Source organism: Rhipicephalus microplus, chromosome 7 (assembly GCF_043290135.1).
Source record: "Rhipicephalus microplus isolate Deutch F79 chromosome 7, USDA_Rmic, whole genome shotgun sequence".
NCBI lineage: Eukaryota > Metazoa > Arthropoda > Arachnida > Ixodida > Ixodidae > Rhipicephalus > Rhipicephalus microplus.
Window position 1 is genome coordinate 51,820,276 of NC_134706.1, and position 19,594 is coordinate 51,839,869.

At 47.3% G+C, this 19,594-nt stretch overlaps 1 protein-coding gene across 1 annotated transcript in view; it reads left to right on the forward strand.

Annotated features, from left to right (window-relative positions):
• Window positions 1–19,173, forward strand: part of LOC142767461 (uncharacterized) — a 203,417-nt gene extending 184,244 nt beyond the window's left edge. Inside the window, exon 4 of the mRNA XM_075869178.1 lies at window positions 17,611–19,173. Coding sequence (XP_075725293.1) covers window positions 17,611–17,614 — 4 coding nt within the window. The 3' untranslated portion in view covers window positions 17,615–19,173. The remainder of the gene's footprint in view (window positions 1–17,610) is intronic.
• The last annotated feature ends 421 nt before the right edge of the window (window positions 19,174–19,594 follow it).

Below are 19,594 nucleotides of genomic sequence, written 5' to 3' on the forward strand. Positions count from 1 at the left end.
TGAGAGTGGTGGCACTTATTTTGGTGGCCAAGCTATAAGAGCTATAAGCACAAGGACTCCTTGGCGGACAAATTCAGTGTTGTGACCATTTAAGTATACAGTGCCGTTAATACTTCAGAATACGGCTGCGTTCAGTGGGGAGTCCTTCTTAATGCCACCCCGAATCAATTCAAAGCGTGGATTCTATCAATTTGCCCCACGCGACAACAAAACAATGGACCACCCAGCAGTGGTGCGACCCTAATTGTCATTCGTCGCTGGAAAAGAACAATCTGAATGTACGAACATGTCGTATCTTCCTTTGCAGGGACTGACACTACAAGGAGCGGCACCGTGTACAAAAACAAAGTATGTGTGTGTGTGTGGGGGGGGGGGGGGATGGTATTGCGTGTTCGGCTGTCATTTCGAGTCTGTTTTCAGGCGACGTTAGATTCGATGGCGCCGTCGTTTCGTAGATGATTCGCGAGGTCAGCGGAACGCGCAGTAAGCATGCCAGCGAATGAATTCTTCTCTTGTCGGTACGAGTCGGATTCGAGTCGATGCTGTGGTTGATGTTGCACCGCTATAGCGTGAAAATATCGTGCCGTTGCGTTGAAGATCATTTCAACGAAACCACACGAACACCGGTAGAGGGCGATCGGTATAAGCAGGCGTACACAGTGCGCTGTGTGTTTCTGCTCCCCCCCCCCCCCCCCAAACTCATGGTTTGCAGACTTCAGAATAGCAGCGTGTAAAAAAAAAAAAAACTCAGGTGAAAGAAAGAGACGCGAACTGGAAGGACGCTACACTTGAAACTATCTTTATTCGGGAACACACATGAATGTATACTACTCACTCAAGTAACAAAGATCTCATTCATCACGCTCAAAACGGCAGTACTGATCAAGAAAACAAAAAATAAACGTCAGCACTTCGCAGCAAGGACTCCCGCATGCATCGGTAGAAATGACACTAAAAGATGCGATATAAAAAAAAGACGATAGAATTACCCTATACCACGAATAACCCTATACCACAAAATCAAATTCAGTGCTTACATTGCAAAATGCCAAATGGAGCATTCAAATGCTATAGTAGGTAAATACAATGATAGAAACCTTCATGCTGGCTCTGTAAATAAAGGTGCGATATGAAGCAGCTATGTTATAAAAGAATAACGATTGTTCATTACTGATTACCATAAATGGTTGCCTTATGCACATGGCGACTTGTGTGCGGACGATGCAAGCCTCAGATATTTCTCGGGTTCATCGTATCCCGTAATCATCTCTACTTCGTTCAGCTATTCAGACCTCCATGTTTACTTCAGGGCTCGTGGTGTGCCACCGGAGGTTAACAGAGGCTAACCACCGCGATGTTCGCTATTACCCACACGAGCTTGCATGCAGTTAACCACCGGCAAACCGTTTCCAAAACGGCTGCCGCACGCGCAAACACGTGCACCCATATTTATATATCCACTCACTCGTTGCTATCCCCACATCTATTGCTTGTATTCCGTCGGGCATATTGCGGGCTTGTGCTCCCCTTTCTTTTCTTAGCTTCAAATTACACTGGATGGTAGTGGCAGTTGTTACGAAGTGGGCTAAAAGGACTCGTCTGTTATTCTTCTAGCAAGCGAGTGATGCGGCCGAAAAAATTAAAAAAAAAGGAGGTGGGGGGGCAGCCTTATGGTCGACAAGCGAAATAGAGAGAAGTGCGTGGCATTACGCAAATGATATGCGGGCCTGTTGTCCCGAAACTCCATTTGGGGCTTAGCTGGAAGCGAATGTATAGCTCTGCACTGCGATTTAGACAAAGGCGTCCTGTACAAACAACACGTGGCAAACATTGCCACTTTGTTTGAATAGACCTACGGAACGGCCGAGCCGACTACGTACTTTTTTTTGTTTATGAGACACCTTTGTATTGCCTTTTTTTTAACGAGAATGCCATAGTGATATTTACATATGCAATAACGTTTGCTGGGCTGCTGGTTATGCCATTTACACCCTGTACGCGGTTCAGAAACTTTTGCAGTGTTTATTTTTTCTTGTTTGTTTCGCGAGCCAGACGACGCCAAAGCTGCATCAGATTTGTCATGGCGGTAATGTGAAAGTTACCTACTAGTTCCAGAGAACCATTCATGCTTCCAGTAGACTTTAACTAGATGATGAACTAGCTAGGTGACACGTGTGTGAGCAGCCCATCAGTGGTATTGACAGATAAGGAACTTGATTACATGTATTCGCGATAGGGTTTGTGGTAACATGGGATAAAAGGAAGAAAGAAAAAGCAAAAAAAGATTGAAAAATATAAAATTGTAAAGTATTGGAACACGCGCGTTGGTTATATTTGATGGTTTTTAGAGCTACGCACGTGCGACGTTGGCGTGGTGGATCGCATACACCACGGAGATCTGCGTGTAATAAACTGTTGTTGAAAGTTAGCGCTGTGTTGTGTCTATGTGCCTTCTCTTGTCCGTGTTCGTTGTCTGCGCTACCATCTATCATCATGCAACCATACCAACAAGCCCAAGTCGCCACCCTCATTGACTTTAACTAGAGCCGCAATTTAAATACAAACTTTGTGTTGTATATAGTTCACCCGAACATTGTTGTTCTTGGGTAATAGACCACGCGTATGCTCTGAAAAAAAAAAGAAATGTGTCCTTCGACTCGTTTCTTATAGGCGAGGAAGTCACATGGAAGCACCACCTTTAGATAGGTGCCTTGACTTTTTTTTTTTTAAAGAGTCGTGCATCTCACGACTGTCCTAAAAAGAGTCAACGTGACTCTATAAAGGGGAAGGCTACTCAGGTGACTTTCACAAGTATCAAAGCGGAATGAATGTCTTTAGTGTGAAGACAATTGCTCTTTGAACAAAGAGGCCCTGTTTCGGAATTGACCCGCGGGATGCGCGTTGCCGCTTCTCTCTCCCCCTCTACATGGCTCAGTTACCTCTAAGGACGCCTGTTCTTGAGTGCCCTGAAGCGTGGGCTATTCAATAAAGCTATTTCATTAAGGGGCATTGGCAGAAGGTAAATCATAACCGCAGCTCTCCTACTCCACCCCCCCCCCCCTTACATTTACCACCTACCCACACTGCAGAGATTTCTGCTATAAGAGCCGCTTTACAATATCTCATTCAAGAGCGCTCAGGCGAGTGGCGCATATTCCGCGATTCGAAGGCAGCCCTTCAGAGAGTTCGCAGTTTGTAATGCCTAAGAGGACTGATGTGCAATTGTTGCATGAAATAAGACGTCCTCACCATCAAGCTTTAGCAAAATAACATGATATTATATATCGGTGGCAACCCGGACATATTAGTACTAGTGAAAATCAATTACTCAATGATGCAACCAGTTCAACACATGAAGAAACCAGTGTGTTTCCGATCCCCCTATCAAGGGCCGATGCGGCAGGACAACTTTATTTGGCTGTCTCGGAATCTTAAGCGCACGTTTTAGTCGCCCGCCAGCTTCCAAAAGTGTCACCTATATGAACTAGATCCTACGCTCAAAGTACAGCTACCACCACAGCTTTTCCACTCCGATGCGACAATGTTACGCCGCTTTTGATTGGGTGTAACATTCACAAAGGTGTGCTCGCTTCGCATTGGTACGGTGAACACCTCGATATGCAACTTCCGCGGAGCTGAAGAGACCATCGAAAGCGTCCTGTGCAGCTGCGTTCGCTACGACGTCCAGCGATGCCCGCTCCGGATGGTTTTGAATTAACTAGACTCCAGGCGATTTTCGGTACAGACTATTCTGTAGGGCCTTGGACATGTGCTTCGATAGCGCAGAACGCTACTGAAGTTCCCCTCAAAAAATACTGAGTGACCGCCTGTAGACTGCATGTGCTCCCCAAGTGCGCCCGTGATTCTGTGCATTTTCTTTCCTTTCCTTCTTCTAACTTTCTCCCCCTTTTATACCTTCCCCCAGTGCAGGGTTGCAAAGCAGACTTGCGTCTATTTAACCTACCTGCATTTCCTTGCATTTTTTTCTCTCACACACTGTTCGAGTGCGACAGGAAAGAAGCTTCGCAGTATGAAAAAAAAAAAGAAAATTAAGTGACGGTGCGCTTCCCACAGCGGGCTGGTCTAGTCGCTGCCCATCCGGGCGTAAACCTCAAAAGTAAACAATGGCTGGAGTGTAACATCAAAGGTCTTGAGCAGCAGTTGCCGTCAAAAACCTTCATAGCCATGACTCTGCGCCGTGAACGATAGACGGCGCAGTTCTCACATGGTAAATACATAGAGTTTCCCCATTTTTACGAGAAGGAACTCGGGCGCTGCGATCGTTCGGTGACCGTGGGAATGATGGGTAGTACGCGGATTTGCCGAGCTTGCGAGCTGGCGAGTTTTGACCGCACTTGCGGCTTCGTTCATTGCCGCTTTTTTTTTTTTGGCGCTTGTTTCCTGTAAAGGGATAAATTGCTGCGGTACTCTTAAGCTGATTCGAGTTGGTGAGCATTAAAAGATTAAATTGGTGCTGTGTAAGGGCTGAACATCGTTTTGTTAAAAAGCGAATGCAGGACAGACAGAGTCAAACAGAGCCGAACGAACGATGTTGAGACAAAAAACGTGTAATACCCGTCATTTGCATACTGGCTGAAGCGCCAACCATTGCAGTGCCCAGAAACGCTATAGCGCCAGAGTTCCCGCTCGCGTATTCATAGAAAACTCAGTAAAGGCACAGGACAGACTTGGCGCCTCCGTCCACAACTATGGCGCGACCCCCTCGCCCTCTCTCAGTTTCTAATAATTGGCTAAATGGCATGGTTCGCTTAACCATAAACATAGCCAGTCATGTTCTTGGGCACATGTTTACGGAGACAGGGGCGTTGCAACGCACTTCATAAACTAGGTGACCGAACTTTTTTCGGGAGAACTAATTGTACGCTATCGACCGGACTTCGCGTCTCAAAAAAGAGTGTGCTCACGCTACGGCGTTTCCTGCGTTCAAGTGGCCTCCCAGAAGGACTTTGATTTGCACGTCCTATACGTGTGCGTCCGCGTCCGCGTGTGTGTGTGTGTGTGTGTGCGTCCGTGTGTGCGTCCGTGTGTGCGTCCGTGTGTGCGTGTGTGTGCGTGTGTGTGTTTTGTTTTTATTTGTCTCTCTCTCTGTACTTTTTACAACCCTTATTTCCCCACCCCTGCACAGGGTAGCAAATCAGCTACTTCTACCACATTAACTTTCTTGCGTTTACCTTTTCATCTCTCTCTCTCTCTCTCTCTCTCTCTATCTTTCTGGAAATACCATTAGCGGAAACACAATCACTATCAATAACACAAACACAATCAATAACAACTATCACTTGCGAAAGAATGGTTTTGCGAAATGAAGTTGCAAAATGGGCTCATTGGTATTGTATTTCTAAATTATACGGTAGCGCAAGTGAACTACAGCAAAGCAAGGGGTGCTCTAGGATGCTCACACACGTGACGTGAACTCGGCCTCAGATAGGTGTATATACTGCATGGCCCAGTTCATTATCCATGCCGTCCCATGTTCGCCAAGGCGTCGGCGTCGGCATACCTTCCCTCGAAAAGGTTCGGAAGGGCTTACAAGCCGCACTGTAAAGCACACTGTTGAATGCGAAACGAAGGCGAGTTGATCATGCATTCTAAAGAGACGCTCTTCCCTACCCCTTGGGACCGTGACACACATGCACTCAGCCAGACTACCCTCTGCAGTCCAGCGGTCAGTGACCCCAGACTACGTGCAAGGGCGCTGTTGCCCCCCTTCGTCGGTGGCATTCAGTGTCATAGCGTGCATGCCCTCCACTTAGTGAATCAGTTTCTTTTATGCATGTATCGTGTTGCCCCCCGTTGACCGCCAGATGGAAGAGTGTCTCGTGGCTGATCAGCATGCGTTGCGTGTGCCGTGTCGCCACTGTTCGTCGAGAAGTGACGTTGAGTTGCAACAAATGGCGCGTTCGCCTTCTTCCGTTTGTTGTTTGCGTGCGTACCCCGTATTGATCGGTGACTCGAAGCTTTGGGCTAAAAGGGATCGCTTTTAACGTTCAAGGCCTGGAGACTTGAAGGAAGCGATTATTACGGTTTTGCGTTATCGGGCTTCCGAAGTGCGAATTAAAACTTTTACACAACTTTGAAGTTGATCGAACGAAAGAGGCCACGATGATTGATCGAAAGATGGGCTTCAGAAATGGGTCCCTAGTGCACATTGATTTTATACAGGTTCTTTTTTTTTATCAAGGCTACAGGAATCTTGTGTTAGGCTGCTTTTCTTATTCTGTAACAGTCCTCAAATTCCGAACATAACAATACCACCCTTCATTTCTGGTAAAGAGAGGAGAATGAGGCTAAACTATACACAAAGAAAACACGGCAGGCGCAGCGGGTAAATGCAGATTCAGTGATTCTTTACGTAGTTGCTTTCTTTCGTCGCGCTAACTCGTTCCACGTGTTAGCGTGACAAAATTATAGCCACCACTGCACCGAGGTGGGCCCCTTAGTTGTACGGCAGACACGCGGTAAACCTGGCGAGGATATGCTTTAGGCGATTCCGATCCCGAAAGGCACAACGTTTTGAGTTTCGTCTTATGCATGCTGATGACGCAGTTATCCTATGTGGGTGACCGCTGGTTGACGATATGTGCAGGGCGCCTCATGAATGCTCGCTATACGCGATCCATTCATGAGGCGCGCTTACGTTAATACGACATCCTGGTAAATAGTCGGTAACTTGGACTAATTACCCAACCAAGTTTATATATTATACATTTCAAAAAGAAAAGCAAAAACAATGAAACAAGGAACCAGTCGGTCGTACGGAAGCAGAAATCTTAGCGGATTGGTAAAGGCGGGATCGATAGCAGTGCAAAATATCGATTGACCATCAATTCGCCGGCGCTTGCAGCAGCTGCTCGAAGTCAATTTTGCTTGTACAGACACTTCGGCGACGTCGCGTAGCATTGCGAAGCTCTAATTTTTCTCGTATTAGTTCTTGTTTTTCGTCTTATTAATAAACACAAAATAGGGCTGGCGAGATCCTTTTTTTGCTCACTATGATCTGTTTCTGTATGAAATTATGACGCTTCGGCATCGGTGTTTTCATTTAGCTTTAGCTGCAAAGGTGTATTTCTCTCAAGTGGGAGACGAATTGCAAGAAAAAAAAAACAGAAAAGAAAGAACAGAACAATTGACTTAAACAGCTTTGTACTAGAAGTTTTGAGCGTGAAGGAATGACGAAGCTCGGCAAGCCTTCTTCGGTTTTCGCTTTCTATCCTCCACTCTTTATTTCATTTTGCCTTTTCCCGTCTCTCTCCAGACTTGCTTTTGTGTGTTTTTTCTATTTATTTGTATTTATCGTCGTCTTTTAACCGCTTTCTTTTTCTTTTTTTATTTCTCGCTTGCTTGCTCTTTTTTATTGTTGCACGCGGTTTCACCTGCGTTATTGCAAGCGACGACAGCATAGGATAGCCCACGCCCTTGAAGCGCTCCGCACTTGAAATTCAAGTTAATAGTTGTACGGGCTTCATATCATAGAGGTGAGAGAGAGAGAAAGAGAGAGAAACATTTATTTATTCCGCCTAGAAGAGTATGAGGTGCCTAGACCAATGTTGAGACGGGCAAGCCGAGCCTCTCCGCCCTCTCATGGGCCTTCAGGACAGTCAGGAGCTAGGGGTGTCGCACAACGGAACAAGTCTTCTTAGTAAAACCTATGACATGCCATCTGCACAGTTGTGCACTTGCTTGCACTCGCTGCATAGTCTGGGGTTCAAAAAAGAGGACGGCGCATCGAAGTTTGGATGAATGGAATCTGCCGCCTAATAAAAGTGTCGTCATTTAACCACATTTTGGAATAATAATAATAATAATAATAATAATAATAATAATAATAATAATAATAATAAACTGAGGTTTCACATCCCGAAACCATGATATGATCGCGTGGAACGCTGTGGGGGAGGGCTCCGGAACTTTCGATCATCCGCATACGGGCCTCTACTACATCGCATTCGCTGAAATCTGACATCTGGGGCTGGGATTAAACCCACGAACCTCCGATCACCAGTCACGCACCGTAAACAATACGCCATCATAACAGACAACCTTATTGTGCAGTGTACTGTTTCAAATGAACATTTTTCCGATGACAAAGTGATCTTATAAAAATGTTAGGCTAAGGGTGAGTGAACTTTCGGAATAATAAACGTAAATATTTGGTGATTTCATTCAAAAGAACAGATTGGTTCCTTATCAACCAGTTAGGGAGCGTACGACCAGTCACATGGAGGCTACCTACGACACCTAAACTGGTTGCGGTAACAGGCAAAGCATGTCTCATCTACGACTTTCCTTCTACGCGGCTTCTTCGATCCACTTCAGCAGCGTCAACGTTGTGCTACCAAAATTGCTCGTGGAGGTCTTGACAGCGCCTCATTTAACTGAACGCGTGCATTGAAAGATGTGAGTGTTTTCTTGTGCAAGTGTGCCATCCAGATGGCACACCTGCACTTAAAAAGTGGCTCATACCCGATATCGAACAGAACTTTTCTACGCAAGTGAACCGAATGTCCACGCAAGTGAAACTTGTGTTCACCGAACTTGATCACCTAGTGCCATTGAATACTATTAAGTGGTACTGAAGTTCACGTTACGTTTCTACGTTTTATTTTTCTCAATAAGGGAACCTAGCAGGCACTTCAAACACTGTGCATTGGTTGCCTACGCACGCTCTATGTCCTCACCCCGCATATTCAGCGTGCGGAAGACAAACCACACCCACACACAATTTATTTTAAAGCATTAAAAGCTTTAAATTGAATTCGACAGCCCGTGCCTCTAAGAAATATTATCACGAAATGTCTGTGACACTTTTATTACATGGGTGAACTTGTGCACTAAGTGAAATGACAAACAAATGAAAGAAAATGCCTGCGGTCTGAAAACACCACCCAACTTTGTCGACCGTCCTTGACCAACACTTCCTATAGAGAGTGCTGCCTTGACGCGATGGCGTGTTACATTGTAACGAATGAAATGCACCGCGCTGAGGAGAGGATTTAACTTTTTCGTACTGTTGGCTTACTTAAAATGGGGTTTCGCCAGAGCGCGGAAAGATCCCGAGCTGATTCCAAATTTTGAATTCTAATCGCAGATCGCGATCGCTGTGCCGGACTGCCAATGGAGTGCGCATATCCGAGCAGGATCGCTCTCGCCAAATTTTCGATTGGAACGCGCGCGTCTCGACGGGAACCGTTGATGGGCGGAAATCTAGCGAGGGATCACGAGAGGGTAAGAGGCAGTGTGAAGCGTTTTCCGGACACCCATCTATGATTGAGTGAAAAACGGGCGCCCAGAATACATCGCTTGAACTTCCGGTCAAATTTGCCGATTTCAGTGGAAGGAATATCCTTGCTCCACGGAGCAATCCTTGATCTGTGGTTTCTCTCAATCTGCCATTTAAACACACGATTCACGCTCCTCATCCGCCATTGTAATGTGGTTGCTCCGCTCAGAGTAGAAAAATTTTATCTGGATCTACCATTGGAATGAAACACAAGTTTCGCCCCGCCGCGGTAGTCTAGTGGCTAAGGTACTCGGCTGCTGACCCGCAGGTTGCGGGTTCGATTCCCGGCTGCGGCGGCTGCATTTCCGATGGAGGCGGAAATGTTGTAGGCCTGTGTACTCAGATTTGGGTGCACGTTAAAGAACCCCAGGTGGTCAAAATTTCCGGAGCCCTCCACTACGGCGTCTCTCATAATCATATCGTGGTTTTGGGACGTTAAACCCCACATATCAATCAAACACAAGTTTCGCCAAGCTAGGGCGATCTTGCACAGCGCCCTGGGCTATATCTTGGTTAATTCAAAGACCCCGGAATTCTGAAGTCTCGTGACAATATATAGTTGGCCGCCACCGCCGCCGATGTCTCTACCGTTGTTCAAAGAAAAAGAAAAACCTGAATAAAACAATAACGTGGAGCATGGAACGTTAGTTCAACCTGGGCAGACTGTTCGAAAAACCTCTCCACAGGTTGGCTTTAAATTTATCCTTTCCAGTGGTCCTTTTTTTTTGGAGAAACTTAAAACGGCTTCAGCCACAGAAACGTTTTCGAAGCCGTATGCGCTTTGCTAAGAGAAACAAAATGAATAGAATGTTAAGCTTAGGCAGAAATTCTCTTTACATTAAACCCTAGCAGCTTGGGTGGGTTTGTTTTTTCTTTCACTTTATTTATTCTATATCTAGTGCTTGTTTTACCGATTTACTTTTTAAAGAAAAAATCCCAATCTAGATGTAGATAAAGTACTGTTCCCTTCATTTCCTTTCCTATCCCCTGTAGTGGGTGGCGCCTTTCAGCCAGCGCCGCGACTGTGGTGCGCTTAGCGAGAAGGCTTCACGTTTCTTCGTTTATTGCAGTATTACTTCACGGGCTGTTTTGCAGGTACGGAGCCATATAACAGGCTAAGCGCCAGAGCCTTTCAAACGCTCTACATTGGTATAGTGCCTGCCAAACGCACGCACAAAAAAATCACAGCTTATGCTTCCATACAAATACTCACGGACGAGATTAACAAGGCATGGGAACAGGGCACTGTCCCGGAATCGTGGAAGCTGGCGTCAGTCATCTTTATCCCGAAACCGGGACGTTCACTGAACCTTTGTAATCTAAGACCCTTATCGCTTACATCCTGCGTAGGAAAGGTGGCCGAACACGTCATTAATAGCCACATTACTCAACACATTGAAGGCCATGGCTTATTTCCGTACATCACGATTGGCTTCCAACGGGCATTATCGACCCAAGATGCCATGAAGTTGATTAAACACCAGATTATCGATGTTCAAACGAGAGATGTCAGGGCAATCGTGGAGCTAGATTTAGAGAAATTTTTTGACAATCTCTCCCATACTCATGTTCTCAACTCCATCTCTACTATTGGCTTGTAGCATGGATACCACGCATTCATCAGCTTATTCCTCAAAAGCAGAAAGGCCATGATTAAGATAAGAGATCTGAAATAAGAACCCTTCGTTCTTGGCTCCAAAGGTACGCCACAGGGTTCGGTGGTCTCACCTTTTCTGTTCAATATCGCTATCCGTGAGCTTTCCAAGAGGCTGTCGCAAATACAAGGCATATGTCATACCCTTTACGCCGATGACATCACTGTCTGGTGTACAGGTGGCAGTGAGGACAGAGTAGAAAAGGCACTCCTACAGGCTGTAAAATACACCGAAGCTTTTCTTAGTGGCACTGTACTACGACTCTCTCCAACAAAGTCAGGACTTTTGCTTTACAGACCTAATAGAAGGGGTTTAAAGCCTCGAGGCTGGGTTCCCCTTCCATATATCAATACAGTGTTTCGCACCAGCTCTGCTCATATCACCCCTAGGGTAGAGGTAATAAGACTACTTGGAATGCTTATACAGGCGAATGGCACAAATGGACAGAGCATAAACAAGCTCACAGCTAAAACGGCAAGCATGATTCGGCTTATCCTTAGGGTCTCCAACTTTAGAGGTGGCTTGAGAGAGGACTATTTACTAAGGCAATTCCACGCTTTCTTAATAAGCCACATTACTTACGTGGCTGCCATGCACTGTTGGAAAAGTGACGAAAAGGCTAAGATTAACCTCCTGATCCGCACGAGCATCAAAAGAGTGCTAGGGCTTCCTTCACGCACCAGTACGGAACGCCTCATGCAGTTGGGTACAAACAACACGTTGGAAGAGATCATCGAGGCACAGCATACGGCTCAGATGGCCAGGCTCTCCTCTTTGGATGCAGGAAGGAGCATCCTGACAATCCTAGGGTATAGTGTGGTAGAAGAGAAACGTAGTCAGTCTCTCACTAAGAAGCAAAGGGCCAACATTATGGTCGCTCCGTTCCCCCGCAACGTACATCCGCATCACAACGCGAACAGGCGGAAGGCCAGGGGTGAAGCACTGCTCAAGAGTGTTCGTGCAAACCCGGAGTCTGCATGCTTCGTAGACGCGGCGCAATACGGTCGAACAGCCAACTTCTCGGTCGTTGCAGCTGAGCTCGCAGGTTGTGTTCTTCACTCCGCGTCTATCAGGAACACCACTCGCGCTAAAGCTGAACAGGTAGCCATAGCTCTCTCTCGCTCTCCTTGACGAGTCCCGGCAACACATCCATACAGACTCACGAGTGGCAGTGCGAGCCTTTGCATCTGGATCGGTATCGGCTGAAGTAGCTCGCATCTTAGGCAATAGGGATATTTCAGAAAACGCCACAATTTGGTTTCCAGCTCACCTCGGATCACATCTGGCCTCATGACAAACCTAAACGAGATCGCCCATGCCCGAGCACGCGAACTTGCTCACCGTGCTGGGCAGCCTGCGGGACCTTCAGACTCCAACCTAATGGTTTGTAGGGATGTTCTCCTCACTTTCAACGAGGTGACCAAAAATTATCAGCTGGACAGAAGGGTTTCCCCCCTTCCTCATATGCAACTTTGTAGGGCCCAAGCGTCTACCTTCCGCATGCTTCAAACCAGGTCGCACCCCAGTCTTCGTTCCCACAGCCAGTTTATTGAAAGCATTAATCTAACGTACCCATATCGTGGCGCCGTATCTACGTTAGAACACATGCCCTGGCAGTGCCCCTCATCACGCAATTCTCGGCACATGGCCGAAGAGGAATGGAGCCCTGCGCTCAGGAGCTCAGAACTTGCACATCAACTCTGTGCTGTCCAGAGGGCCCACGACGCGGCGGTGAGGCTCGGCCTACCCGTTCCGACGTGGGAGTGGCCCGCTACTCTACCTCCTTGAGGTAGTGTTCCTCAGGACCTTAATAAAGTTCTGTGTCTGTCTATTTACGGAGTGAATGATGATCAGTGGGGCGAAGCGCTGGAGGGTGGCAACTCGATAAACCGTGAACCATCCACGAATATCGCCCACTAAATCCTCAAAAACATGACAAACACTGTATATATTTATACAAGCAATTTTATTATACGTCGCTTACGTTCCCCCTTCATTATAACAGTTTTATGGTCGGTGAAGTGGTGGATCGGTGTTGGGGAGTAGTGGGATGTTCGCAAGGACGTAGTAGTGGGCAGTTGGCAAAAGTGCAAATATATGCGGAAGCGTACATAGATACATACACACACACACACGCACGCACGCACGCACGCACACACACACACACACACACACACACACTCACACTCACACACATACATACATACACACATACACACATACACACATACACACATACATACATACATACATACATACATACATACATACATACATACATACATACATACATACATACATACATACATACATGCATACATACATACATACATACATGCATACATGCATACATACATACATACATACATACATGCAAGGGATGGAGAGACCCAAGCCTTTAGGAGCTTCGTCCCTAAAAACATGCACGCTTGACTCGACTAATTCGTTTGACTATTTATTCGTATAAAAATCTAATCTACTCGTGGCTACCGTCATGCCGGCTGCCTTCCCCGGTGCTTACAGGCAGTAGAATGGAGCCGCTGGTGCCGCTGTCAGGGCTTGAGGCGGGACAACGAGGCTTCTCCCTGCAGTCTTCTTTGCCGTGCTAGAGCTTGATGCGGCCGGCAAAGAAGTGGGCCACCTTTTGTTCCTACTGTGACGGCGTTTGTGACGATTTCTCCCTCTGAGGAATCATGCCTCCGTGGTGATGGCCTTCTGCTTGCTTTGCCTCTGTGATCAGAGGCATGTTGGTCTCGGAAGCGGCGTTCATCGCAGGTTTACAGCAACTCGAGGTCGAAGTTCTGTCGCTCGAGGCGCTCTGTACCGAATATTCACAGCCGCAACGTCTAGCGCCCTCGTACGCGGTGCGTGGGGATGACTTGCCTTCGAGATCCGTTGCTCCGGCGCACGCGTGGTTCGAGCCGTCCCTGGTTGTGTCCTCCGAGACGGCGGGGCCTTCCGAGTCTCCGACGCTAGGGTGCTCCAATCCGTTCCTTAGAATGGTTTCCGAGTCAGTGGGGCGATCGGGTTCTTTAACAGGCTCCCGATCGGCGTTGCCCCGCCGTGATTGCCACTGCAGCGGACCGTCACTTATGCTTCTGGGGGCGGGCCCTGATTGGTTCGGGGTGCCTAGGGAGAGTCGGGATCCGTCGTTGTCACCGGCGGGTCCGAGCCCTCCGCGCAGTTCCTGGAAGGCTCGTGACAGCCGTTCTTCCAACTCTTTCTCGTCCGCTTCCAGCGCTGCTATGTATTCTTCGAGCCAATCCATGTCCAGAAAGCCGTCGTCGGTGAAGCGTTCCATCGAAAAATCGAGACAGCTCGGCATGTACAAGGCGCGTGCAACGTGTGTCATCGTCGTCTTTTTCTTCGACATTTAGACACGAGCAACGTTCTCGATATGCGCATTTTTGCGCAACACCGAGTCTCTTGATAATTATTTAATCTAGTGTTATTATTCGGAATAGTATATAAAATACTGTTGCTGTTGTATTCCCACTGTAACCTTGGTGTTGATGGGTAGTATATCAAAAATTGTAGTTTTGTCGATATCACTCTTTGTGGCACCAAGCTCTTTCCGTCGTCTTGATCTCTAGAGATTGCCAAGCGCCATATCGGAATCCTTACTCATAGAGAGGGACGTAAATAAAAGGAAGAGAAATAAAGGTTAACCTAGGAGAACTTGTTTGCTACCCTGCACAGAGGTTGGGAAATAAGGGTCGGGAAGAGGATAGAGAGAGTTGAAATAAATTAGGAGAAAAAAAAATACACATGCACACACACGCAGGGCGTTCCGATCACAGTCGTCTGAAGAGACGACTGTGATCGTCTGAGGAAGCATGCATACATGCATACATGCATGTATGCATGCTGTATGCATGCATACATGCATACATGCATGTATGCATGCTGTATGCATACATACATGCATACAGCATGTATGCATGCTGTGCTTCGAGCTGAAGAGACGACTGCGATCACAGCCTGCTTCACAGCCTGTTTCTGCGAACATAAAGTTCTGTCGGTAGCGCAGAATTCTTTCTTCCGAAACAGTCTGGTTGTACGTCACTAGGTTGCGTCACTACGCAAAACAGGGTGTTATTTTTCGAACCAAACCAGTGTTTCACTCTGTTCGCGGTGCGACACTGCAATTTCGCCGCAATTTTTCGGTCGGTCTCGGCTGCATATAACCGGGAGTCGTTTTCCATAACAAGTTTTTTTCGTCAGTTATAATTTCTTTCGTCTCTTTTCAACAACTTTATGGCTGAATACCATTGCTTATGACGAGAGATAGCACCACGTAAAGATGTCCCCAAATCACGGCAATGCAGTTTCATACGTATTTGTACATTGCAAGTTTTTGTGGCTTAGAGATAATCGACTGCGATTTACGTTTGCGAATATATTCTTCATTTCTTATAGCGTTTACTTTTTCATCGTTTTTCATGAGGTCGCACGACAATCGTATGACAACGATAGCAATGACAACTCCCAACGGAGTCCTCAACAAGAGGGGGAAGTTGTCGCACTTCGTGGGCTGCAGACGGGACTTCTTTCTCAAATCTTCACTTCATGCTTAAAATATACCCGGGCTGGTATACCGATGCCCGTCCAGGATGCGGCACTATCCCCACAGTCTATCGCGTCACCGTAGAGGGCACCGCTTCCTACTTCCCCCGGCTCCCACCTAACCGTTGGTCCAACAGTGACCCAGACCAATGGGAAGGTGCTCGCAGCGCGTGCAAGCCAGCACAACGGACATACTGTACGCCGACGAAAGGACAAGGCTCGACCGTGACCTCCCCGTGGGCTCGACACTGAGGAACTCCGCCCCTAAAAGTACACATAAAGTGGTTCAAGCACGCACTAGAACAGGATATCGTGTTCAACTCCTAAAGGAACAGCTTAAGGGATCCCCCGATTGTCTTGGCTTTCGGCGATCTTTTTCGTGTTTAAACATTGCTGCAATATAGCCGCTGAAAAACGAAGACGCCGCCAGAACAGACAGACCAATCACTTGGTTCTGATTATGATGATGATGATAATGATGCCTCCATTACGGCTCTTGCCCACTCAGGGGAACTTTGTTTGTTCTCACCTCGTTCTTTTTCGCGCTGTTTTTTTTCACTTGTGAAACCATACAAACAGGATCCTTGCAGAGCCTTTCAACCATTCAACTTCCGTATATATGCGCCTACCGTACGCACCAATAGAAAAGCACGCTTGACTCTACTTGTCCATTTCACCATTTATTCACATGCAAATTGAATCACATCGTAACCGGCATCGTAGCCGCCTTCATATCCGGCACTCACAAGGATTTGAACCACGGAGTCGCTGGTGGTGCCGACAGTGTCTGTGGTGGGACGACGAGGCTTCACCCGGTCGTCTTCGTCGCCCTGCTAGCGCTCCACGCGGCCGACAAAGAAGTGGGGCCCCTCTTCTACATCTTGTGACAGCGTTTGTCTATGCGAGAGCGACTGTCAGTAGGGATGGCCTCGTGGTTGTGTTGCCTCCGTGATTGTAGACGCGGGTGTCTCGGAGGCACTTGTGGCGGCGTTCATCGCCGGAGCACAGCAACTGGAGGCCGATGTACCGTCATTCGAGGTGAACTGTACCGAAAAGTCAAAGCGGCGACTTCCCGTGCCCTCGTACGCGATGCATAGGGACGACTCGCCTTGGAGATCCCTTGCTCCGACGCTGGCGTGGTCGTTCCTCTCTGTGTCTTCAGAAATGGCGAGGCCCTCCGAGTGTCCGACGCTATCGATCCGCATGTGATACCCTGACAGGTCTGCGGGAGCGGTACAATCGTTTGCTTGTACTGCATCACGAGTGGGGTCACCAGGCTGTGCCTGGCGCTGCAGCGACCCGTCACCCATGCCTCCGGATCGGTGTCCTGGAAGAGTCGGGGCGCCTTGAGAGGGTCGGCATCCGGCGTCGTCGCCGGCGGGTCCGTGCCCTCCGCTCAGTTCATGGAGGACCGCGAAAAGCCTTTCTTCGAGCTCCGTAATTTCTTGTTCCAGGGCTGCTATTCTTTCATCCCGCCACTCCATGTCCAGAAAGTCGTCGTCGGTGAAGCGTTCCAATGCAGGATCGAAGCTGTTCGGAGCGTGCAAATTAGGGCGCGTGCAACGTGTGTTTCTCTTTGTCGTCAATCTTGCTCGACCAACGTTCTCGATATGTGCATTATTGCACAACACAGAAAAGAATAAATCTCTCCATAATTTATCGTCCTTGTATTATATTTCAGAAGACTAATACCGAAAATGCTGTTATTGTATTTCTAGTGTAACTTCATTTCTAGGGCTAATGTTTTGATATGTACCTTGCTCTTGTTTGTAGCCTGGATACAATTGTGTGGCTTTCTCGATACCGCACTTTGCAGCGTAAATTTTGTTTCGTCGTCTTCTTCACATGAGACCTGCACGTACCTTATTCGGCAGTTTGCAGTCTCCATAGGAAAAAGCGTATCATGGAAGTTTCGTGGCTCTCGGCGTATTCTGTTTTTCTTGTGAATGCATGATGGTTTTGGTATTGCTCCTGATTTCGGTTTCTCTGTGTGTGTATTTTGTGGGAAAGCATTCTATATGATGCGTATTTCGCCCTTCACGGCCGGGTGGCACTAATTTCTGTTTTATATTTTTTGTCTCATTGCAGGTGAGTGATGATGCTTCATCACGCGGGTCTGGCGCGACCCCTTGGTATGTCCCACTGTATCACTGACGAAAAACAAGAAAACAAACCAAAGCAAGGAAGCAAGCACGCAACCAAACAAACTGACAAACAAAGGCGCAAGCAAGCGATCAAGCAAGCGAACAAACTAAATAACTAACTGCCTACGTAACAACAAAAACACCGCAATATCCAGGAAGGGCATAGTCATGAGTGGGCGAAGCGTCGGAGGTAATTATGGTAAATCGTGAATTGTCTTTACAATTTACCCGGCTCTTGAAGGCGAGTTCGTGCTGCCACTGTTTTGTGAATCCGCCGCTGCACCGCCTTGTCTTCTTTGTTGGTACTATTATTATCGAAGAGCACAGAGAGATGCCTGTTGATAGAGAGTGAGAGGGAGAAAGCACACCCAGAGCGAATGCGGTTCATAGTTTAGAACACGGAGCAAGTGGTTCTAGCCCTCCAGCGGTGTCCTATGTCTCCTATCGCACCATTAAACGGAGGCGTGAAACACCAGTGAACTGTGCGGCCAGTAACTTAAAGTGCGTGGCGGTGCTGCCCTATCTGCATACTATTCCACTCAATTTGAAAAAGGATAGGTGATAAGATTGATGTCGAAGTTGTTTACCCCTGAATACCTTTCAGTGCTCTATAATCGTGTGAATGCGCAGTCCGTACAAAGGAGCCTTTGCACAATCAAACATAGAGGGCGATTTGTAGCGTGTGCTATAGCTATCGTTTACTTGTTCCCGTTGTTCTCCGTCAAGAAGTATGTTTGACAAACAGGCAGGACTTTGAACGAGTGCTTAAAGGAAAATTATTATCATGCAAATTGAGCTGTTTTAGGTTATCTGGGTATTCATTGTAGATAATATAATGGCAAAACAGTATTTGGAAAGTGCACCGTTGTCGCAAAACACCGTCAGCAGCTGACAGGCGAGATTATCGAAGCTAATCAAATGCAGCAGCTGGATTACCTATGGGTCAGCATGCCTTCGGTTTCACTCACTAAAAATGAAATAGAATGTTTGGCTGCAACGCAATAGATTGTTGATTGATTTGATTGATATTTGGGGTTTAACGTCCCAAAACCACCATTTGATTAGGAGAGACGCCGTAGTGGAGGGTTCCGGAAATTTTGACCACCTGGGGTTCTTTAACGTGCACCCAAATCTGAGTACACGGGCCTACAACAATTCCGCCTCCATCGGAAATGCTGCCGCCGCAGCCGGAAATTGAACCCGCGACCTGCGGGTCAGCAGACGAGTACCTAAGCCACTAGACCACTGCGGCGGGGCAACGCAATAAATTGTGAATTTGCGCAAAAATGTGATGTTGTACCCACTAAACAAGATGTCGATTGTCTCGTTGTGGCGCAATAGGTTGTGTGGTTTCACTGTGGTGTACTGCTGCCCACAAAGCGTACATATTTCCAGCGTTTTCGCTAATGAAATTTAGCTGAAGTCAGCGCTCTTTCCTGTTAATGGCCCTTCCGTAGCTACGCCCTAAATATTCGTTGTCTTGCGCTGTGCAAATATGTCGATTCCAAATCACCTACTAGCCCAAGCATCTGTCTTACCAAGTCAAATACTTGGCGGGAATCCGTATGCATGCTGCGGTGTGCACTGAGCAGTTGAATGGGGGACGCAAGTCCCAGAAATCGATACTGAATGGCCTTTCGTATTCACTGGTGTCGAGTAGATGTAGTCAATGCGACAGTTGTGCAATTGTCGTATTGCTACACACACTCCTTTCTAGGTTTTAAATTGCCTCGCTGCGGTGGTCTAGTGGCTAAGGTAGTCGGCTGCTTACTCGCAGGTCGCGTGAGCGAATCCATCCTGCAGCGGCTGCATTTCCGATGGAGGCGGAAATGCTGTATCCATGTGCTCAGATTTGGGTGCACGTTAAAAACCCCAGGTGGTCGAAATTTCTGAAGCCCTTCACTATGGCGTTTCTCATAATCATGTGG